The 18451-nt window shown below is 48.0% G+C and overlaps 1 protein-coding gene across 7 annotated transcripts in view; it reads left to right on the top strand.

Annotated features, from left to right (window-relative positions):
• The first annotated feature begins 3491 nt into the window (after nucleotides 1–3491).
• The window catches only part of LOC133345226 (CCR4-NOT transcription complex subunit 3-like), a 35064-nt gene continuing 20104 nt past the window's right edge, over nucleotides 3492–18451 (top strand). Inside the window, exons 1-11 of one of the 7 annotated variants that reach the window (XM_061555825.1) lie at nucleotides 3492–3515; nucleotides 4436–4510; nucleotides 5753–5820; nucleotides 6110–6202; nucleotides 9759–9848; nucleotides 11508–11636; nucleotides 13930–13956; nucleotides 15157–15225; nucleotides 16055–16274; nucleotides 17370–17491; nucleotides 18356–18421. In XM_061555825.1, coding sequence (XP_061411809.1) covers nucleotides 4486–4510; nucleotides 5753–5820; nucleotides 6110–6202; nucleotides 9759–9848; nucleotides 11508–11636; nucleotides 13930–13956; nucleotides 15157–15225; nucleotides 16055–16274; nucleotides 17370–17491; nucleotides 18356–18421 — 909 coding nt within the window. In that variant the 5' untranslated portion in view covers nucleotides 3492–3515; nucleotides 4436–4485. Of the gene's footprint in view, nucleotides 3584–3745; nucleotides 3944–4157; nucleotides 4274–4435; nucleotides 4511–5752; nucleotides 5821–6109; nucleotides 6203–9758; nucleotides 9849–11507; nucleotides 11637–13929; nucleotides 13957–15156; nucleotides 15226–16054; nucleotides 16275–17369; nucleotides 17492–18355; nucleotides 18422–18451 lie in introns of those variants that run through there. The other 6 variants (XM_061555833.1, XM_061555815.1, XM_061555847.1 and 3 more) reach the window with 6 other exon arrangements.

Raw genomic sequence — 18451 nt, 5'->3', positions numbered from 1 at the left:
ATTTCCCTTCTGCGTGACTTTACCGAAAGAACCAAGAAGTTGAATCCCTGCAGTCGCGAAAGCTTTAAATCGAAAAGATCGAAGGCTCCGTTGATCGAACGAGATGAGACGTAGAAATCGATGCTCGAATCGAATTGACATCGGAATCTCGGCGAATGGAATCGCTCGGTTCGCGAGAGGCGCTTCAGAGGTTAAGGGTCGAGGGAAGGAAGAGGTCCAACAAAATTCTCGTGACGCAAGACGATTGCGCAACGTGGTTGTCACGATGCTCAACGCACACACCACGCACGGATCGATGCTTTGAGAATCCTGGTACATATTAAATTTCGATTTAAAGCTTTCGTGACTGCAGGGATTCATCTTCTTGGTAATTTCGGTAAAGTCACGTAGAAGGGGAAGTAATAAAATAATAAAAATAAAACATAATAAAATAAAATACTATCATATAATATTATTACGTTTTATTTTTATTATTTTATTACTTCCCCTTCTACGTGACTTTACCGAAAAAAACAAGAAGCTGGTACATATTCTTGGTTCTTTCGGTAAAGTCACGTAGAAGGGAAATAATAAAATAATAAAAATAAAACGATAACATTCTCACGACGTTTCGATAGCAACACAAGCAATTATCATCAGGTGCGAAAACCACAGCAATAAATGTTGACCTTACCGAAAGAACCAAGACTATGAATCCCTACAGTCACGAAAGCTTAAAATCGAAAATTTGTCCTGGTACATATTTATATTCCTATAATACGGTGCAAGTGTAGGCTGACCAGTGCCGGATTATCCTAGTAGCAAAAGTAACATATGCTACGGGTCACGCTAAATGCTTTCAAGCTATCAATTCCGGTTCAGTGATTCTGCACTTGAATCTTGATTTGAAGCGTTCGTGACTGCAGGAATCCATACTCTTTGGTTCTTTCGGTAAAGTCACGTAGGTAGAAAAAGAATAGATCACGACGTTTCGATCGCAACACAAGCAATCGTCATCAGGTGGGACAACCACAGCAAGAAAAAAACTTGTGTTGCGATCGTAACATCGTGATCTATAATTTTCTACCTACGTGACTTTACCGAAAGAACCAAAGAGTATTCTGCACTTGCTCTATTACTATAGTACTATACTGCCTTCAACTTTTATGAACGACTGGGTGTTTAAGGTTTGCGATTTGTTGTATTATCCGCCTGTATAGCAAATTCATAATATAGGTTTTTTGGGTCAGATCGCGTTATTTATAAATGTGTCGTAACCCTCCACCACCCGACACGGCCAAACAGTAAAAAATGTGTCACGTTTTTCAAAGGACAAAATTATTCACTTCTTTAGCCTTTGAAAAACGTGACATATTTTACTGTTTGGCCGTGTCGGGTGGTGGAGGGTTACGACACATTTATAAATAACGCGATCTGACCCAAAAACCTATATTATGAATAAAATTGGTCGCGAAAGCCTACGTGTATAGCAAATTAAAATTACTTTACTATGCAAGTAAAACATTTACGTGTTTTAATATTTACGTGTTTTTTTTAATGTAGGGCCCCTCTATAACATATGCTACAGATCCTGCACTAGCTTAATCCGGCACTGAGGCTGACCCCTGAGGATGACCCCCCCCACCGGCCCTCCCCCTGGGCTGACATCTATAACTGACCACTACGACCGATTCCATTATCTTGATTAAAACTCAAAGAGCCTCCCAGTTCAGACGGGGGGATGAGGCTGCACTCAGCTCAGACTCGTCTCCTCGGATCTGTTTGTGGGCATTCCACGTTACCATGGCGGGGACCATCCAACCAATAGCACAGGATGGTGATATTCATTTACAGTCGTGGTGGTGTTCGTTATTAATCAGCAATGATCTATACACTGCTGGATGAAGGCCCCAGCCGTCGCCATCTCTCACGATCCTGGGATGTAATGTAACCCTCCCCAGCGTCTGGCAGCACACGAGGAGCTGAGTTCATCGCTCCATCTCCCCGGTGGATGTCCTCTCTCGGGCACGTTCCATCCCTTGACCGCTTGCCCCGCACTCGCTCGTTCTCGCCCATCAAAGTTGGCGGCTTTCGCATGAATAAAAAAGAAAGTCATAATTGAAACACATTACAACCCTTTGTTAATCCACTGCTGGATGAAGGCCTTCCCACGCCTTGTCGTTCACGATGGTTGTTTGGCCATACTTCACCACGCTGGTCAGTGCGGGGTGGTGAACCACCCTTGCCACTGATGTTAGCCGTGGCCAGGAAACACTTCAGGTAACAGTATTCATAGCGCAGCGCGCTGCAATTCGATATTTCAGGATTGGTAGTGTTTCTTAATTAAGTGTTTTGTGATCCAGCGCTTTGGAGTCCATGGTTGGTGGATCACACGAAGATGTGTGGACCGATATCCACGGAGAGGTGCCATGCGGTCATCAGATGGCAGTACAGCAAGTGGGCCAATCCCACACCGATGCGTGTTGGGTTTCCTCCAGACGCAGTCCTGTAGCGTGGCTAAGTTCATTCTCCTCCTCTAAAGAAAATCACCGATTAAAATTAAAGAAAACACGTTTGGAATTGGTCGTACATCTCAATGTATTAGGAACCCTCCCGGCGCTGTTTGGAGGGAACAAACAAATACGCCGCTAAACGAGGACATTACGGGGATTACCATAACGTCTCGCACAATGCAACCACATTTGCGGTTGACCATTCAATTCCGCGCCTATTGTATGACAAAGATTAAAATCCCCCTTACGTGTAGCCTGTAACAGACTGTTGGAGTGCAAGTGCTGTTAGCGAGCACCTATGAAGGCTGACACGGCAAACACCACCTTTGTCTCCCTTGTGGCGATGTTTACACACCGCACCAGGTACTCATTTTAGGCTCAGTCGACCTAGGGGAGGAGGCCCAGGACCATGATCAGATAATCGTCTCTGGTGTTGGCCGTGAGCTGGAATCGAATTCGGGTGGCCGGGTTCGTAGCGCTAACCACTACACCACCGCTCCCCACGGCATGACGCGCACACACACACACGGCGCACGCGTGTTTCAGAAACCTGGGGAATAAATCCGATGAGCTATGAAGCTCTTTTTTAAACAGATGCCCAGCAGGGGGCAGGTAAGAAAGTTACGACAACAAACGATAGAACAGGTGAAGCGATTTTGTTTCTCGATTTAGGACACGTGAACAACAATGTCTAAGCGACAACAATGTTTTAGCAGAACAATAATTAATCTAGAGATGTTTTTTTTTACCGGAGCCAAACCTGTTGGAGCATGTGTGACTCGTGTCCATGTCACCTGATTTAAATCATCCTGTGGGAGGGCTGGAGGGTGGTGCTAAATTTAAAAGAAAAAAAATAGTCTCACATTAATAATAATTTTAGTTAAAACAAATTCAATGCATTTTCTTAGCCAAATATGATTAAAATAAACCTTTTCGGTATGACAAGGGGTGTGAATGGGGGGGGGGGGGGGAATTACCCCCTCCCATTCACACCCCCCCCCTAGGAACAGCCACTGATTGCAGGTAAGCGGCGTTCATCAGGGTCCTCTCTCCGGCTTCTTTGTCGTTCATCCGCTTCGTGTCGTATTTGTGTAAGTTGCCGGAGTGGCACGACTGACAGGTGCGCTTCGTAGAGGCACATTTCAATCCCCACCATCACTTTTGACTCTTCTCAAGGCTTGTTAAGCCACCAGCACCGCGACCTCCTCCTCCTCCTCACTCCCCGTATCAGTTGACAGCGCGCGCTTCTGTTTAATAACCGGCAACTTAACCCCTTTGACGTCTCGAGAAGGTCCATCTAGCGACATCTAGTTCACCTCCTGTGTGTGGAGGGTGCGAGGAAGCCTTCCTTTATCCACGTTCACGCTTTACAGGAGCCTATATAGAGCGGCGCTTGTGAAGCTATCCCACAGACTCATCCCATCTCATGAGCAGCAGCAGCGACTGCTCAGGTACGGGGCACTTCATCCGCGAGCCAGGGTACCCCTGTCCCTTCGCCCCGACAACTCGCCACTGTTTGTGCCTCTGCCTTCGTCGCTTTGTGTTGTTTTGTGTCGGTGTTGTCGGTCCCCGCGTCGCTGTGAGGCGAGAGGAGATCGCGGCGCCGCTGTGAGCGGTGATGTCAGTAGGGGGGGTGCCATTTTCACAGCCCCGCGTCTCCCTCCTCCTGCTCGTCTTCGTCGTCTCCCTCCCTCCTCGCCTGCCACCCCCCTCCTCCCCCCCTTCTCATCATCTACCTTCTCCCCTTTGCCGCTCTTGCCTGGAATCGCCGAGTCTACCGAGTAAATGTTTACGTTCATTGCCATTTTGTCGATGCAATTGTGCGCGCGTCGTTGACGTTTGGTGGCGGTGGCGGCGGCGTTGGGCCTAAAAGCCTGGGCCTGACCTCGTCTCTAACGCCGTTGTTGTTATTGTTGTTGTTGTTTATCGTTGTGTCTGGACAGCGCGCCGCAAGAAGAGTATGGTAATACATGAACGCCGCTGACGGTAGGATATGGCAGATAAGCGAAAGCTACAAGGTGAGTTATCTTGTGCGGGAAGCATAATCCAACGTAAAGGCCCCCCGCGAGGCCTCGGGCTAGACTAGCTGCTCCCCCCCGGGGGAATCTCCGGGATGCATTCTAGTCGAGACCGAGGCCTTACGGGGCCCTGTCGGGCTGTCCGCGTTACAATACCGCGAACAGATTCGCATCTGTTCGCGACAGGGGGATGCTGTCGATGTTGTCAACGTTGTTGATAGTGGACGTTCATTTGCTTTATTGAGTTGTGGCGAGCGACGTGCGTGGGGGTGGTGGGTAGAGATGGAGTATGCGCGCCTGTATTGTTTTGTGGCGGGCGCGCTGTGTTGGTTGATGATGGCCGAGCGCGCCGGCCCGGGATGTCCGCGCTGCGTGTGGCGCCGCTGTTCAGTGTCACTGAACGCGGTCCCCTGAGCCGCGATTGTCTCTACGCTCGGCTTCGCTGGAATCCCGGGCTTGCACTGGAGCTCCGTTGTCGGTCGGAGGAACGGAGGGGGCCCGATCTCCTCCGGGGTAGAGCGCCTTGTGCCGGGTTGACTGGCAGATCGAGGGACGGATATGTCTACCTGGGCACGGTGATGGGATGACCATGCGGTCGAGTTGCATGATAGACTGACTGCGTGATAGACTGACTGCGTGCTAGCGGGGTGATCGGTTGGCGTGGTGGCTCGGGTGGCAGCGGCAGGCTAGGTCGAGTGATTTGGTTGACGGGTGACCGAACAGTTTGGTTGTAGGATGACCCAGTGGTGGTGTGACGACCAGGTTTACTAGTTGAACAGGTAGCCAGGTGGGCTGGTTGGTTGGGTGATAAAGTGGCCGAATGTTACTAGTCGTGGTGTGGGGGTGACTGGATGACCGAATGGCCAGGTGACTTGTGGCTGCATGGGTGTTTGTGTGTAAGTTTTGTGACACGAACACACACGGAAACAGGATAACAAAAATACACCCATTATCTTCACCACTGGGCACGTTATTCATGTTCCCCCCTCCCCTTTTTTTACAGTGTCTTAACATGTGGTTATGTTTATGCAGTAGATACATAATTTTATTATTATTATAATTTGCCAGGTAGCCGAGTGGCAGGGGTGACCATGTGCTCAGGTGGCCAGGCCAAGTCGTCGTCTTCGGTCCCAGTGCCTGGTGGTGTCTTGGCCCGACCCATGCGACCGGCGCGGCTGAGCGGTGGTGGATGTCACGATCACACACCAACTCTCGCGTGTTTTTTTGTGCTCCCCCGTGAAGCGGAGATTGATCGCTGCCTCAAGAAAGTGAGCGAAGGCGTCGAGATTTTTGAGGACATCTGGCAAAAGGTACGGCTATCGCACCGACGCGTTACTCATTTCGGCTTTGCACAAACACGGCAGAACGAAAGAACTGCCTATCACAGCATCAGTGATTGCTACAAAGCACAATTATTTGCACTTGCCGAAGCTTTCTGCTACGCCAACACTCCTTATGCAAACAAAACGTGAACACATTTATTTCATCCATTTACAATTGTTGATATGTATGCAATATATTTTAACGATGCCCTATGTTTGTAAAGTTTGATGTATATGTGTGTAACTACGTCTTGTGATGGAGTTTTGTTGATTCCAGCACGATCGCCTTTTCCAGGTGCATAATGCAGCCAACATCAACCAGAAGGAAAAGTATGAGGCTGATCTTAAAAAGGAAATCAAGAAGCTTCAGGTGGGAGTTGTGTTAGGAATGCGTCACATCTTAAGCTTTGCCTCGAATGCACAGGCGTCATATTCCGCTTTTTGCCTTTAAGCGATGCTTGCTAGAGTGGGTCTTTGAAGTAACAACGTTGCCAAATATACCGTGTCCGCATGCAAAGTATTGGGGGAAATTTTTTAAATCACAATCCCAGAACACAAAAATGTAATGGCGCACAAAGTAATACTTGTTGCTAGCTGTATCTCCACGCTGCGTAGAAATGAGGCAGGCCGTCCCAATTTAGTGCTAAACAGTAGTTATGGATGCATTGCATTTTACCTTCCAGATTTGGCCTTGATTTTTTCATTTTATATTTTTATAATATGGAAAGCATATATTACAGCATCTTGTACTTGTGTTAATTTGAAATGTTCGTGGCAATAATTCTGTTTTGTTAAAGTAAAACGGATATGAATTAGCAATGAATTTCGCGGACACGCTGTGTTAGGCATGTAACAATCGATTAATTCATCAAAGTTGACTCTTTTGCATGCATTTTGATTATTTATCTTTCATGCACATTTTATAGGGGGAGTGGTTGGTGCATATGGTTCGCGCACCACATCGTTAACATGGTGACTTGAGTTAGATTCCCGGATATGGCTAACATTGGCGAGTGGCCTCCCATTTTCTCTAACCCGCACTGATTTGCGTGGTTAATTTGAGTGAAACACCCCCCCAAGACTGACACATCATGAAGAGGCTGGCATCTAGCAGTAGAATGACAAACGACTAAAGCATTATTTTATTATTTTAAGCACACAATGTGCTTCTGTTACAGCTTTGGTAACGAAACGGCACAAATGAGATGCATTACAATAAACAAGACATCTAAACTGTATTCCATACCAATTAAATCATTGGGGGGCTGAATTGTTACATGTCCACTTGTTATAGTTTAGGATATGAGTTGCTCATTTAGCGCACGGCAGCCTTTTGGGCTGTCATTAGTTTGCAATGCAGGGATACTGCCGATTGCTTGCGTAATGACACTGCGTATAGAATGGGATGTCTTGTGGCGGATGTTGATTAAGGGGTTTGATTCACAAAGGATTTTGGACTTAAGTGAACATCGTGTGCAATACACGGTTTAAAACGCAGTCACATCATCACGCAGGAACTTAACGTTCGAGTCACGCGGTGTGTGACTAGGCTTGTGAAGTGATTGTAGATTTTAAGGCAGCAACGACGGGGCTCATCAGCCACCAAGCGGTGCGTTCCGACAGATGCAGACGTACGGCTGGGCATTTATTGTTAGAAATTTTGATGTGTGTGGCAAACCGATAATTGATTTTGTAGAATTTCTAGCATTTAATTACCCATGATGCAACACAACTAAATTAACAACCCTGTGTTTGACGATTACTTAATCGTCACGTCATTGCTCCTTTAACATCTTCAAAGGCCTTGGTTCCGCTCCCTTTTTTCTGCCGTGAGTGATCCAGTGTGAACCTAGCTTAGGTTGCCGTGAAGAGCCCAGTAGGTGTGCAGAGCAGCGTGTGAATTCTGCACTGATTAAGCAGCTGCAGGCTCTTTGAGTGGCTCTTGGGCTGTCCGTCATATGAGCTGTAGGCATGAGCGCAGGGCCAGGTGTATGTGAGAGAGACCCAGCACAATAATAATAATACTCCCGAAGCCTCATTTTCTCTGCCAGTCTCTTCATTCAACAATGAGAAGCCAGCCATAAATATGCTGTGCACTATGGATGTTTTTGGATGAACCGGAAAATATGCGGAATCGGTCCTGGATATGAAACAAACAAGGGGGGGAAATGTGCTTTAGAATTTGATCTGAAAATGTGACCTCGCAGGAAGTGACATGGCTTCAATGGTGTCATACACATACTTTTCTTGCCAAAACTGCCATCATGTTATGTGACTTTTGCTCATTATTAAAAGGTAAACAACAACAAAAACTTTAAGGCCACATTGACACCGTGGTCTTAAAGGTTAGAGAGTATAGTAGGTGACGTTTTGGGCAATGGCACCTTCTTCATTGTGCGTTAATAGAGACCCAAGCAACGGAATGGATAATAACATATACACACGTTCTTATCAAAAATGTTGTGTTTTTGTTGGAACTTTTTTAAGAGATGTTTGAATTATTTATTCGTATTTCAAGTCATTTAGGTTGTCACATTTTTCACGTAAAGAATGGAACGTGTCAAGCTTTAATACATTTTAATCCAAATATGTGAAATAAAATAAAATGTTATATCCGTAAAAATTATACCTGAAACTCATTCCATCCTCGTGTGCATGTAACGGATGCAACAATTCACTGACTGGGACGTGCTCCTCTGCACGCGGTGCACGCCTGAATCTTGTCTGAGAATATGTTATTATTTTGTGGATTATACAAATAACACGATTTACTTTTGGGTATTGAAGCAAAACTAATGTGTACAAATGAGACGGAGAAACAAGAAAACATTGCAAACGAGATGGTAAAATGTATTAAAGAAATGATTCTTGTATTGAATCAAAATCCTAAATTGTACAATTAATTGAATCTATGCGAGGGTGGATAACAATATCAACCCTTTGTCAATGCACTTCTGGATGTAGGCCTCCCTACGATATGTGTTATTCAATGGGTTTTTTTTTTTTTACCATCTCCCGCCACACTGGTCTGTGCTGCTTGCTGTGAAGTGGGGTGGTGGGTGTCCAGAACCGCTTCAGATATCACTTACCACTGATGTCAGTTGTCGCCCACATTTGACCTGAAGTCCCCTCGCCTGGTTTATAGCACAGTTGCCGCAGTTCCTAAACCATTGTTACATGCAAAAAAAAATACCCTGTTTAAACATTTTACCCGGGGATATTTGCCCCAGCAAATACCAACATTATCACGCTTGGCACACTGGTCGCGTGGAACGCCCATCCGACGTACTGCGTCGGCCTTGCTTGATGTGCAAATCGAGAATAAAATCCCAGCTCGCGACGCGCGCGCGTCTGTGATCCTCGCTGGAGCTGAGCTCGCCCTTCATGACAAAATGCCGCCGCGACACATCTCACCTACATCCGTAAATGAGATCACATCGCCCCCAATACTGAAATCTCACCCCCAAGTGGCTGCCAATACAATCCCGGATAAATTGTATAAGATCGCACCCGCACCGTCTTCAAGATGGACTCGCACCCTGCCCGCCTCTCTCCCCTCTCATCTCACTTTATTCTCCTCTGTGCACTCTCTGCTCCAGAAACCAATGCTTTCTATCACAGCCGTCGAGCAACCTTCCCTCGGTGGGAGATCGTTCTCCTCTGCTGTCCTCGTAGTCTGGAACTCCCCACAGCCATTCGTGTTGTTGACTGCCTGCCCCTTTTCAAGTCAGGGTTCAATACCTTCCTCTTCTCCTCTGCCTATGACTCAACTGTTTTTCTCAATAAAAACACATGCGCAGCGCCTTGAAAAGGCGGTCGAATTTACGCGCTAGGTAAATCCGCATCGTATTCTACATCGCAATGTACATTGTATTCTACCTGTATTGTAAATGGGTGCTTAAATTGTGATTCTCTACCCCTTGCAGAGGCTTCGAGACCAGATCAAAACATGGCTCACCTCCAACGACATCAAGGACAAAAGGCAGCTAATAGAAAACCGCAAGCTGATAGAGCTGGTGAGTTGGCGGGTCGCGCGTGGGGCGGCCGATTTGCGGCAGGGTGAGCACGACGCGTTCAATGCGCCTCAACCTTCCTGCCTCGAGCCTCTTCCGTGTGGCACCCTGTGATTAGCACAGCTGGCTACGTACGGTGCGAAAGAAGTCAACATACGTACGTATGTACGTGACGCGCCATCGGCTGCCGTGGCTCTGTTGTGGTCACTGCTCCTTTTGTTCTGGCCGCATACCAGCATGCATCTGCTTCAAACAAAGAAATCAATAACTCCGTAGAGGTGCGAGACGTCGTCGTTATTGGTCGTGTCTAGTACGAGAGACGCGAGCTCATGGTTGTGCTATTTGAATCGCTTGCACCCGGTTTGCGCTGCAAACGTTTCCAAGTGAACGTGGAGGTTTTGTCTCGGCCAACGTGATTTCAGAACTGAGTTTTGGGTGAGGCCACGACGTAAAGATCTGACCAAACGTCTTGTCATAGCACTCTCCACTACCCGGCCCAGCCAAACAAATTAAATTGTCACGTGGCAATATTTTTACGCTGGCAAATAAGTCGGTTGAAGAAAACATCTCGCAATAAAGTTTAGCGCAATTAGCTGAAAAAAACCCTTTAATATTCGTGGGAGATATGTTATTGGAGAATGGCAAGAATATTAAATCCGCGACTATTAACACTCAAAGCTTATGAGGAAAATAGTTAGGGGGCATAAAAATATATCAGTTTTAAACATATAAACTGTGTATATTAATGACCACATATATTGTACAGTTATTGTGTTATGTTACCTTTATTAATGAGCATAAACATTTAAAAGTGCAAATATATTTGAATGAATCAATATATTTCGATTTAAAGCTTTCGTGACTGCAGGGATTCATCTTCTTGGTTCTTTCGGTAAAGTCACATAGAAGGGAAATAATAAAAATAAAACATAAAATAATTCTCACGACGTTTCGGCCACAACCCAAGCAGCCATCCTCAGGTGAAGAACAGGTCTGTCAGACGCTGTCTTTCCGACAGACCTGTTCGTCACCTGAGGACGGCTGCTTGCGTTGTGGCCGAAACGTCGTGAGAATTATTTTATTATGTTTTATTATTTTATTATTTCCCTTCTACGTGACTTTACCGAAAGAACCAAGAAGATGAATCAATATAATGTAGTATTATTGAAACTTATCTTTAATGATGTCACTTCCTTTTTTTGCTTGGGGACGACGGTTAACATTAACACAGGAACGCTAATTCCAAAACATTGTAAAGGAAAGCACTGGCATGTAAGTAGAGGGTGAGCGACGTTGCGTGGGGGGAGGCGGCAACTTTTGTGCTCTTACGTTCTACGCCACTTCCATGCCTCGCTCCAAGTACGTACGGTGGTATTACTTGTCAGGTGGTCGCACGCTACGGCCGTAACTATTTAAAACCCAACCCCCCGCAAAATTCAAAGAGCACCCCAATAAGTGTCGGAAATACGCATTATGAAACCCACTCATATTAAGGTTTTACTGGACTGTACCAGATCGTTAAATGGCCTGAACCATAGAGCACGTATGACTCATTGATATTGGCTGCGATAACCTACACGTTAGAATTCGTCTTCCCGTCAATTCTCCAAAAACTCGTCGATTGTCCCACACCTTGTGTCCCATCGGGTGGGGGGGGGGCAGCAAATGGAGAGATTCAAGGTGGTGGAGCGTGAGACGAAAACCAAGGCCTACTCCAAGGAGGGGCTGGGCTCCGCTGTCAAGGTCGACCCGGCGCAAAAGGAGCGCGAGGAGATCAGCCAGTGGCTCACGGTACGCACGCACGTACTTTCGCACAGAGGTCGCAAACGGGTTTTGATTCCTTACCCGTACCCGGCCGCACCAGGGTCGCAAATGGGTGCCCGTACCCGGCCGGGTACGGGTACCCGTTCCCTACCCGTACCCGTACTCTACCCGAAATGAGTGACAAACGGTTACTCACCAGTGACTCCGGTTATCGGGTAGGGTACGGGTATCGGGTACCCGGTTGCGACCTCTGCTTTCGCACGCATCCCCCCATGCTGGCTCCTGCCGTACGACGCGCTGTTGTAAAGTGTTGTTGTCTGACGTGCTGTTTGTGGTTCTGGGTTGTTGTGATGCGTTGCATGGTGCAGTGTTGCACGTTGTACGACAGTGATTGAGTCCTGGGTATTGAGTGTTGTGGTATGACGCCAGGTTGGTCTGGTTTTGGGTGTTGTTACATGTTGTATGATGTGCAGCTTGTACTGGGTATTGTGACGTGCAGCCGTACGACATTGTGACTGTCTTTGGTTCGCGGTGTTGCGACGTGCACAATGCGGCGATTGTGCCATGTGCTGGGTAGTTGCACACAGATGGATTCTTGGCGAATGTGGTCGATCGACGCAGGCCTGCATTGTGTGGTTTACAAGACCTCCGATGCACGGCGCTACAGGAAATAGTTAATGCGCCAGGCGTCAAATATGGAGCTTGCGACGATAAATGGATTCCACGGTAAAATGAGAACCTTACCGTCGCAATGCATGTCAGATCGTGCATACGGGAATTAAATAAGTACAATTTATGCAAATCGAATGTGAGGTGGGTTACTAATGTGTGCTTCTCGTTGAGCCAATCAACAAAACACAAAATAGAGAATAGAAACGACATGGTAATTTTTATTTCGATTTAAAGCTTTCGTGACTGCAGGGATTCATCTTCTTGGTTCTTTCGGTAAAGTCACGTAGAATGGAAATAATAAAATAATAAAAATTAAACATAATAAAATAATTCTCACGACGTTTCGGCCACAACGCAAGCAGCCGTCCTCGGGTGGAGAGCAGGTCTATCGAGAAGACAGAGTCTGAATGACTCTGTCTTTTCGACAGACCTATTCTTCTCGACAAACATGTTCTTCACCTGAGGACGGTTGCTTGCGTTGTGGCCGAAACGTCGTGAGAATTATTTTATTATGTTTTATTTTTATTATTTTATTATTTCCATTCTACGTGACTTTACCGAAAGAACCAAGAAGACATGGTAATTGCCAATTAGTACAATTATTTACCCAGGAGTACCCCACTGAGTCTCAGGACTCCTTTTCAGGAGTCGTCCTCACTTTGTGTGGGAGGAACTCTGAGAATCTATGGGAAACCCACCATGCATAGGAGGGGGAAGATTGATGCTGAAATCTCTAGACAGATGGACTCAATAATCCATCACTGTACAGCCATATCCAAACTAACTATCTAACTATTTAAATTTGACCAGGTCAGTCCCACTGAGCTATATAGCTCTCATTTAGAAGCAGCATCCTGGCCCCAAATGATAGCTCAACGAAGTGGCTTACCATGCGGAAATGTATAGCAGCCAAATACTCTTATCCTGGCTATCCCATGTCTACAACAACGAGCCAGCTCTCTTGATCACCCATCCAATTCCTAACCTGGGCTCAATTCCGCTTGGCTTCTGAGATCGAGAGAGTTGCGGCACGTTGAAGGCGATTTTACAGGAGGCTGAAAGAGAAGTCGAGGCATGGCAAGAGGAATCGATTTTTGGATAGCATCACAACCCTCAAATCGTGACACCATGGAGATGTCCTGAACACACTTGATAACCCTCATTATGCAGATAACCCATGCTAGCTTTATCGAAATGCTTTACAATCCAACTTATTTAACAAAAGCTTACTTTGTCACACAATGAGACGTCGGGGGTCATCGAGTTCAATCCACCGCGAGAGGCCTGGCGTGTCGGGTGCGAGTGCCGGGTCGGGGGGGGAGGGGGCGTTCTGGCGGAAGCGGAGCACTTAGCCGCACGTCGCCGCCCTCAATTCTCTTACCGAGAGAGCCACGGCAGTGACCGTCGCTTGCCAAGCAAGTTGGGGCACCGGCGCCGAATGCGATGGCGCACCCCCTAAATGTGGCCCTCGGGGCACTCACGCCGCTCCCCCCACGTTCCCCATGTGGCGTGCCCCCCGTCGCTGCGTTTGGGGTTCTGCTGTCTTGTCTTTTTATTCTTGACGCGTGGCGCGGTGCCGTGAGCGAGTGAATAATGTGAAAAATGCCATTTGTGTAACGCTGGCTCTTTGCCCGATTTTCTTTTTCAGAACACCATCGACAACCTAAACATGCAGGTAAACGCATGCTGGGTTACTTTGTCGGATGCCTTCACGTACAAAAATGCTCGCCCGTTAACATTCCCTTGCTAACAAGGTGGAGGCCGCGCTCCTCGGGTCACAGCGCCAAGCTGGCACCGCTGAGAAGCTTGGGTTTGAATCCAGGTTTTGCCTTCCTCTGATTATGACTGGGTTTCAAGTGCAGCGAGTTGATGGTCTCAGCCCAATCACTGCACTTAACAACCCATCACGTTACATTTGGTTATGTACTTTACTTGGCAAAATGTTATCTTCGAGAATGACAAATCTTGGTTTGATTGCCACGTGCTGAACATTACTGTCATGTGGCTGGGCAGATGGGTCTATGCTGCTCTCTACTGTGTGGACCAGAGGTCACTTGAAGGGATGTCAGAGGTAGTTCTGTGGTATCCGCTTCTCTGGGCTGTTCTCCTGACACATCGGATCCTACTGCTGTACGAGAGATTTGAATGGATTGATTGTAATACATTCCTACACCCACGAGACATGCTTTGCCTTGTGTCTTGGGCAGTTCTCGCACTGGACTATGAAGCCGGCACTCTGAATTCGATTCCCGGCCACGGCGAACAATAGTGACGAGTGATCTCTGAAATTGTCCTAGACCTCTACCTCCCGACATTAATGTACAGTGTCATTGGTTCATTCATTTTAGCCCTAAAACATATTCAAATCGTCATGTTGAGTTGTGACAATTTAATCGATGTGACATCCTCACCTACACTCCTCATGCTTTTAGCGCTGGTTTATTTATTTTATCCCTGGGTGTTGGGAAAACATTTGATAAATTTGGCCATTTTTCTCCAGGCAATACCACTTTATACGAAAAGTTTGCAAATTTTGGATCTTCTTTATGAGAGTTAAATTTCGATTTAAAGCTTTCGTGGTTGCAGGGATTCATCTTCTTGGTTCTTTCGTTAAAGTCACGTAGAAGGGAAATAATAAAATAATAAAAATAAAACATAATAAAATACAATTCTCACGACGTTTCTGCCACAACGCAAGCAGCCGTCCTCAGGTGAAGAACAGGTCTGTCGGAAAGACAGCGTCTGAATGAATCATTCTACGTGACTTTACCGAAAGAACCAAGAAGATTTATAAGAGTTATCGTGGCTCTCTCGTTACAAATGCATTGCCCCCCGATTTTTGTCTCACCTCGTTCCTGCCATCTACCGTCGCCAGGTGGACCAATTTGAGAGCGAGGTGGAGTCGTTGTCGATAGTTTCCAAGAAGAAGAAAAGCGAAAAGGAGGTGAGAGCAGTGGGGAGAGCCGACGCGGTTAACAGTTGATGAGTTTATTTGTGTAACCAGGCGATGACACGAGAGACCGGGATAACCAGGCTCGTTGCAAAAGCGACCCGGGTCAGCACAATGGGAAGAACATAAAATCGATGGAATAAAAATGAGTACAATAATTAATGTTTTAGTGCTGTTTTCTTTAGCCCTCAGTTTTGGGAAACCCTTTGATCAATTTGACCATTGTTCCTCTGGGGAAAGTCACGAATACCAACACGACTTTATACTAAATTGTAGTCGAGATCATCTCGATGGGAGTTATCGTGACCCCCATGTTCGAGACCGATGGACGGAGCTGATGCGTTGATGCTTTCGACCACGACAAGCAAGCATTAAACATCTAAGAGTATTCCAAACGTGTCAGGGATTTTTTGTAACTTCCCTCACGCGTGTGGGTTTTCTCCAGGTACTCTGGATTCCTCCCACATGTATAAACATTTGTTAATTGAGTTGGTCAAACATCCAAACATAGGACTGGCAGAGCAATCACTGTTTCTGGCTGTCGCCTTGTTTGTCTTTGGTTTCCCACGTAGGCTTCCATGTGAAAACTGCGTGGTGCGTTTCATATTCTACAGCGTCTTCATCGGCAATTCGCACGAATGACGTGTTATAAAAATAAAACCTCATTACAGACAGACAGTCGGGCAGAGCTAACGTGTAAACTATAGTCCTTCGTTGGAAAGTGTAAAAAAAAAAAATCCGCAGTTCTGCGTGCACGACGCGACGATAGCGCTGATGCCGTGCCGGGCGGTACCCCGTCGCCCGTTGTCCCCTCGCGCCGCAGAAGGCCGACCGCGTAGAGGTTCTCAAGCGGCAGCTGGAGCGGCACCGCTGGCACGTGGGCAAGCTAGAGACGCTGCTCCGCATGCTGGACAACCAGACGGTGGAGGTGGACGCCATCCGCAAGATCCGCGATGACGTCGAGTACTACGCGGACTCGTCGCAGGACCCGGACTTCGAGGAGAACGAGTTCATCTACGACGACATCAACATGGACGAAATCGGTGCGCTCCCCTCTGTCCGCGACTCAGAGGTCGCAACTGGGTACCCGATACCCGTACCCTACCCGATACCTGGCTACCCGTACCCAACCGGGTACGGGTAGCCGTTTGTGACCCTGGTGCGGCCGGGTACGGGTACGGGTAGGCCGTGAGTCACTGGTGAGTAGCCGTTTGTCACTCATTTCGGGTAGGGTACGGGTAGGGAACGGCTACCCGTACCCGGCTGGGTACGGGTACCCATTTGCGACCCTGGTGCGGCCGGGTACGGGTAAGGAATCAAAACCCGTTTGCGACCTCTGCCACGACTCCCCGTCGCCACCCGTCATCCTATTTCCCTCACGCTCGCTCTCCTCTGCCTTTGCGCTCTCACCTCTGACTGAGTCCGTAGGTCGTCGTGTATGCGTGCGTAAGCGCAGGCGGTCAGATCCAGATGCTGACTTCCAGGTTTCTTACCTGAAGATGCTTGATGCAGTGCCAAGCCAAACTGTCGTCTCCGATTGCTAAAAATGTCGTGGAAAATAATCGGCGCATCATTAAGCGCTCGTGCAACCTGTAGCAATGGAATTTGTTTGGCTGCGTTGGGTGGTGAGAGGATTGCACAACAAAAATCTGGACGGACCTTTACGTGGCCCAATTTTAAACTCAAATTAAGAATCGCAAACGGCAATTTCAGAAGCACGAGGTCGTGCACATGGGAGAGCCGTTGCTGTACAACCGCGACAAACGGTGCAGTCCGGTGAGAACACGGCGGCCACCGCGAATGGCGCGTCTAAAGTGCCGCCATCTCGGCGCCTTGGCAATAGCCACGCTAGCGCGGTGCTGTACCGTATTGGCACCTGTGTGCAGTTGGGCAGAATTTATACGTTGTGCGCTGTGGAGCCGGTGAAGGTCTTCCCGCGTCAAATTCACGTGTTTGCATTTGTGTGTGTTTGTATGTGTGTGTTGTATGCGTGTGTGTGCGTCTGGCCGCGTGTGTCTGTATGCGTGCACGCGTGTGTGTGTCCGTGCATATGCGCACATGTGTGTACGTACGTGCATGTGCGTATGTACGCATGTGCGTACGTACGCACGTGCGTGTGCGTGTGTACGTGTGTGCAGGCCTGGCTGCGGTTCTGGCTACTTCTCCAGTCAGCAACAGCCTCAATGACGACGAAGTTTTTAACCAATCAAGCAGCACTCCGACCTCCACCACGTCATGTTCGCCCGTGCCCATCCCGAACGTGAGTCCATCGGCACACACCTCCCCTATCCACCCCGCGCTGGCTCGTCATCGCTGAGGGGGTCACCTTTCATGGGGTGGCCAGGATAAAACAAAACCACAATTCACGATGCAAACTGCGTAAGCATCATGAATTGTTGTTCGCCTGTGTTAATGTGTGACCAGTGACATCAACGGTCTTCCGTGGCCAGGGTGGCACCTTGGTTGTGGTGGGGGGTGGGGTGAAGATGTAGAACGCGCGCGGCGCCTGTTGTGTTGTGGTGGTTGCTTCCGGAGTCGCCGCTTCGCTCTCCGACGCGCCTGTGGTCACGTGGGCGGCGAGTCGCTCGCCCTCGACGGCTGAGGGGGCGGCCGAGAGTTAAACCGTCGCGCGTGGAACGACGGTTTATTTGTCGATGCTCACAATCTTGAGACACGCGTTGAATCGCGCGCGTGCGAACCGCTCGTTTTCTGTTTACGTGCGATGTGTGTGATGTGTTTTATGTAAACACTCGGGATGCTACAGTCCCAATGATCGCCAAAGCATTGAGGCACAACTGTTTCGTGTCCCCTCCATACTGGGTTCAGTTACCACACTGCAGGTCACAACTCTGTACTGCCCAGCTTTGGAATTCGCTCCTCTCATCGTCGTCTTGCCATTTGCTGCTGGCCGCTAGACACTTTGGGCCTCGGGGCCTGTGCTCGGCAGCTGCGTTTGATTATTGTGATGTTTTGAAATGAGACCTCGTTCAATTCGCGACTCCAAACCGTGACGACAGATTCGCGAGGAGGGCGGATTGTCGTGTGTCCAGGTGTTTGTGACCTTGACAGAGTCGGGGAGAGAGAGAGATGGCGGCGGTCTAATAGTAGCGACCTGTGTGCGCAGGAGAACCACGAAAACCACCACCAGGACAAGAGGAGGAGCAAGTCGACGGACAGCGAGTCAATGCAGGTACCCGACTGCCCCACGTCACGGAGATGG

The sequence above is a fragment of the Lethenteron reissneri genome, chromosome 3 (assembly GCF_015708825.2).
Source record: "Lethenteron reissneri isolate LAM-NWPU_2019-01 chromosome 3, ASM1570882v1, whole genome shotgun sequence".
In the NCBI taxonomy this organism is placed as follows: Eukaryota; Metazoa; Chordata; class Hyperoartia; order Petromyzontiformes; family Petromyzontidae; genus Lethenteron; species Lethenteron reissneri.
The sequence above is the reverse complement of the archived record's forward strand: the minus strand, read 5'-3'. Positions and strand labels throughout refer to the sequence as shown.